At 37.5% G+C, this 4866-nt stretch overlaps 1 protein-coding gene across 1 annotated transcript in view; it reads left to right on the top strand.

Moving 5' to 3' along the window:
- The window catches only part of LOC119584332 (glutamate--cysteine ligase regulatory subunit-like), a gene marked incomplete in the record, with an annotated part of 17649 nt that extends 13131 nt beyond the window's left edge, over positions 1-4518 (top strand). The window contains 3 exon segments of the mRNA XM_037932888.1: positions 1059-1255; positions 3619-3733; positions 4052-4518. Of these exon segments, the coding sequence (XP_037788816.1) occupies positions 1059-1255; positions 3619-3733; positions 4052-4212 (473 nt within the window).
- Positions 4519-4866: the final 348 nt, after the last annotated feature.

Raw genomic sequence — 4866 nt, 5'->3', positions numbered from 1 at the left:
CTTCTCTCTCTCCCTCTCTTCTCCTCTCTCTTCTCTCTCTCTCTCTCTCTCTCTTCTCTCTCTCTCTCTCTCTCTCTCTCTCTGTGCGTGTTCTCTCTCTCTCTCTCTCTCTCTTCTCTCTCTCTCTCTCTCTCTTCTCTCTCTCTCTCTCTCTCTCTCTCTCTCTCTCTCTCTCTCTCTCTCTCTCTCTCTCTCTCTCTTTTTCTCTCTCTCTCTCTCTCTGTGCGTGTCTCTCTCTCTCTTTCTCTCTCTTTTTCTCTCTCTCTTTTTCTCTCTCTCTTTTTCTCTCTCTCTTTCTCTCTCTCTCTCTCTCTCTCTCTCTTTCTCTCTGTCTCTTCTCTCTCTCTCTCTCTCTCTCTCTCTCTCTCTCTCTCTCTTCTTCTCTTTTCTCTCTTCTCTCTTGTGTATGTCAATATCTCTGCTCTCTCTCTCTCTCTCTCTCTTTCTCTCTTTCTTCTCTCTTCCTCTCTTTCTCTTGTCTCTTTGTCTCTTGTCTCTTTCTCTTTCTCTCTTCTCTTTCTCTCTTCTCTTCTCTGTCTCTTCTCTCTCTCCCTCTCTCTCTCTCTCTTCTCTCTCCCTCTCCCACTCTCTCCCTCTCTCTCCCACTCCCTCTTCTTCTTCTCCTTATCCTTCTCCTTCTCCCTCCCCCTCCCCCTCACTTTTTCCTTCTCTTTCCCTCTTTTTCTTTTTCCACCTTGCAATGTCTTACACTCATTTTTGTCTCTTTTCCTCCTGCTCTCTCTCTCTTCACTTTTTAACACTTTCTTCACTCATTCTCTCATCCTCTCTTCTTTTCCTTTCTTTTTATCCTCCTCCTCCTATCATTCATCTGCTTCTCTACTATCTTTCTTGTCATATCTCCTTTCTTTCTCTTTCCCTCTCTTGCTTTTGCCCTCCTTTTGCTTCTCCTCACCCACTTCACTCTTTCTGTCTTTTTTTTGCCTGATCATGGCTGCTAAAAATAAGTATTAAGGATCTGCAAAGTTATGGGAAAAGGAAAATATAATCCAAGCTTTTCCGTTCTTCTTCTTATTATTATTTTTCTTTTTACTTTCCAGTATGTGATGGCCTAGATCTCCCAAGCATAGACTCGGTTATTGTCAGCCCCCCTGATGTCAGTGATGATGTTACGCTCGCTAGTTTGGAGCCAATGTGGAGAGCACTCGAAGACGCTGTTGACCGAGGGGCTGTCAAAGCCATAGGTCTGGCAGATATCCCAGTGCGAGCTTTAGTGGAATTGTACGAATGGGCGAAGGTAAGGTCCCCAAAGTAGTTGTGACGTAGCCACTGCTTGAGATTTTTAGTTCTGGTAAATAGTGTTCCTCTTCTTTAGATCTATAATGGGAATGTTATACCTGTAACAATTTTAAAAGAAAGTGCATTTGTTGTGAAGTGAAGAAGAAGGCACAGTAGTGTATTTATATATATGTATTTGTTTATTTTTAAGAAATAAGCTAAACATGGTATGGTGGTTATGTCAGATTACACCAGTTATTCATTCTCTTAGCATGGAATATTCAGGTGCAAGTGACTTGCTATTCTTATCTAGCCATGTCATTAACTGATAAGCTCACTCCTTGATGAAGATAGCAAAACCTGTTTGTACTATGTAAAAGTAGTCAAAACAGTTTAGCAATGCTTAAATTTTTTCTGCTAAAAAGATATATAAAAAATATATCTTTTTACACTTGGCTTGAATACCTTTAGTTAGCCCTTTAACCCATTGCTGCTGGGTGGTTTCCTGATATGAAAGCCCTCCCTCCCGGGCTGTATTGGTAGTGGCCCAAGCGGCGAAGGGTTAACAAATATTTCCTTGTGTTTGCCATTCTAAAAATGGAATGGTATTTAATCTGAAGTTCCATTTTCAAGATAACAAAAAAAACTACAGGCATTGAACTTCATTACTTATATTGGTTTATGAGAAATCCATTTTACCAATTGGTTACTGTAGAAAAAAAAAAAAAAAAACCTATAAATTCTACTTTGAAAAATACCAAAATAATATTATTATTATTTAATTATATATATTGTAAATCATGGCACACAATACATAACAGATAACATGGTTATCGTAAACAACAAAAGAATAACAAATTAGCCATTGTGATCACATGTCACCATTCTAAAGAAATGAGATTTTTTAAGCTGCTTTTAGGTACATCTAAGGGATAGTTTATTCCTTAGTATCTAGAGTACATTATTCTAAGTATTTTCAGCCTGAATATATTGCTTGCTCTCTCTGCTTAAAGAAGAATTAAACCTGATGTAATATATTTTGGAAAAGAAAAAAAATGGATGAAAAATATAATCATATTGCATAAAAGAATTATGGATAATTATTTTCATAATTCTCAATTATTCAATATTAGCACCTACCATAAACTGATGATAGCTGGAGTGAAGTCTTCTAGTTTTGGCTGTAAAAAATGGCCATGAGATAGGAGGTGAGCATGTGTCTGCTCTGACACTGATACCACATTTGATAACAATGACACAATTCCATAGCTGTTAATTACTTACTGTCTGAGCACTGGTGAATGGCCCATTGCACCTAGTGAGTGACATTTTAAATTAATTTAGAATTTTATGGCCTTTGCTGTAAAATTCCTCATTGATTTCCTTGATTGCTTGGTGTAAATTAAGGCAAGAGCCCAAGTAATGGCTCGTGCTTGGGCCATCCTGGAGGACCACCCGTCTTTCAGCTGCTAAAAACTAATTTGATGAGGGATAGAATTTGATTCACTTGATGTTCAAGGTTTCTATTGTAATAATAGGAACATTTTTCAAACATCTATAAGTAATATTTGCTGGGGAAAAGGAGGTTTCCTGAAATGTATATGTTCCAGTTTACAGCAATTAGTCTAGCCATTATTTTGTCTGATAAATCTTTTAGAGGTTAAAAACCATTTTGCTTGATATAGTCTTTTTATGATAGCAGTAATATTCGTATTCAGTGGACAACAGGTAACCACAGCTCACTCCATTACTTACTATAACTTCCTTTGAGACTGTCTGCTGCTGGTAAGATGGGTTTGCTGGGTGCATGGTCCTTTATTTTTTTTTGTCTTTTCCAGAAGAAAGTGCTGTTTATAATGGTATGGAAATGTGTTATCCATCCCACAGCAGGTGTTCTTTCTTTACTAAAATAACAGTTATGTATAGATCATTTACCACAGAGAAAAGGCAACCAACTTATCTAGAAATGACAAAACATAGCACAGAAATCTGTGACATCTGATTTTCTTCAGTCCTCTTCTGGTATAAAGAGCACAGCTTACAGACAGCTAGAAGCTACTGTTTTGCCACTTCTTTGATATGCTCATCTGAATGTAAAAAAGAGAATGAAAGAAAGGAAAATAATAATAATGAAAAAGAGTATATATGTATATTTGAACACTACCCAAGATTTTTTTTCTTTTTCTTTCTTATTTACTGTAATACTTCAGAATAGGGAACCCCAAAAGATGCTTTTGTCAAGCCTCCTTTACAAGCTGAAGTAGGCAATGTGACAAGTTCCCAAAATTTGTTCTCTTTCTTAATAAAAACTTTATTTTATAGTGTTAATTACTAGGATAAAAGGTGTATATAAAGCATGGTATAAAAAAAACTCTTTTTCAGGTAAAGCCAACCACAGTGCAAGTCAACTTATCCTCCTGTTGTGTAGTACCACAAGAGTTAACAACATTTGCTCAGAAACATGACATCCAGGTCTTAACACACAATGATCCTGCTGGTGAGTATAGGATGAACTCAGTTAATGAACAGAGGTTATGGTGACAAAGTTGTGATTAAGAATTAATGATTTTCCCACATCAAAGCGACAGATTTGTTATTCTGATGATGTAAAATTAAAATATGCCCATTACATTTCTTGCATTGTGAAATGATGTGTTCTAATTCATACCTTTTCACATGTGCATAATATTTATTCAGTAATTTAATTAATTAATAGTAATAATGGTATTAGAATTCTGCTTGACAAAAAACAATTTAGTTACTCTGAATGTGTAGTGTTATTCTTATGATTAAGTCGTTTTTCTTCCCTTGACAGAAATTGTGGATGAGGAGGTGGTATCAACCATCACAAGCCGCCTGGGTTTATCTGGGGTCCAGTGCCAAGTGGAGTGGGTGGCAAGGCACCGAACAATCCAGCAGTGTTTCGGCTTGATACAAGACAAGGGCTACACGCTTGCCCTTGCCTGTGATGGTTAGGTTAGAGGTCTGGCTGCAATAGCGCCTATAGTCCAACAAGATTCAAGTTACAACCACGTTAAATGATGTTGTTGTGGAGCTCGAGTGTAGGGAATGAAATATGCATGAGATACTATATACATTCTGTTCTTGAACTACATTAGCAACAGTTTTATCATTGTTTACATTCAGTAAGATAAATACACTCTCATTGTGTGTGTACACACACATGCTGCCTCACTCTCACTCTCACACTCACATTCACACACTCACTCTCACTCTCACTCTCTCACACACACACACACACATACACACACACACACACAACACACACACACACACACACACACACACACACACACACACACACACACACACACACACACACACACACACACACACACACACACACACACACACAACACTCTCTCTCTCTCTCTCTCTCTCTCTCTCTCTCTCTCTCTCTCTCTCTCTCTCTCTCTCTCTCTCTCTCTCTCTCTCTCTCTCTCTCACTTCTATTTATACATAGATGCATATATACCTTTATAAATCGGTAGTAGCTCTAAGGGTTTGAATCTACTGATGCATTTAACTATGACTAAGGATATTCCTTAGGTACAATTTGTTTACCATAATAGATTGGATGGTATGTCAGCTGTAGTTTATGTTAAGTGT

The sequence above is a fragment of the Penaeus monodon genome, chromosome 18 (assembly GCF_015228065.2).
Source record: "Penaeus monodon isolate SGIC_2016 chromosome 18, NSTDA_Pmon_1, whole genome shotgun sequence".
Taxonomy (NCBI): domain Eukaryota; kingdom Metazoa; phylum Arthropoda; class Malacostraca; order Decapoda; family Penaeidae; genus Penaeus; species Penaeus monodon.
Note: the sequence above shows the minus strand (reverse complement) of the source record. Positions and strands in the feature narration are given on the sequence as shown.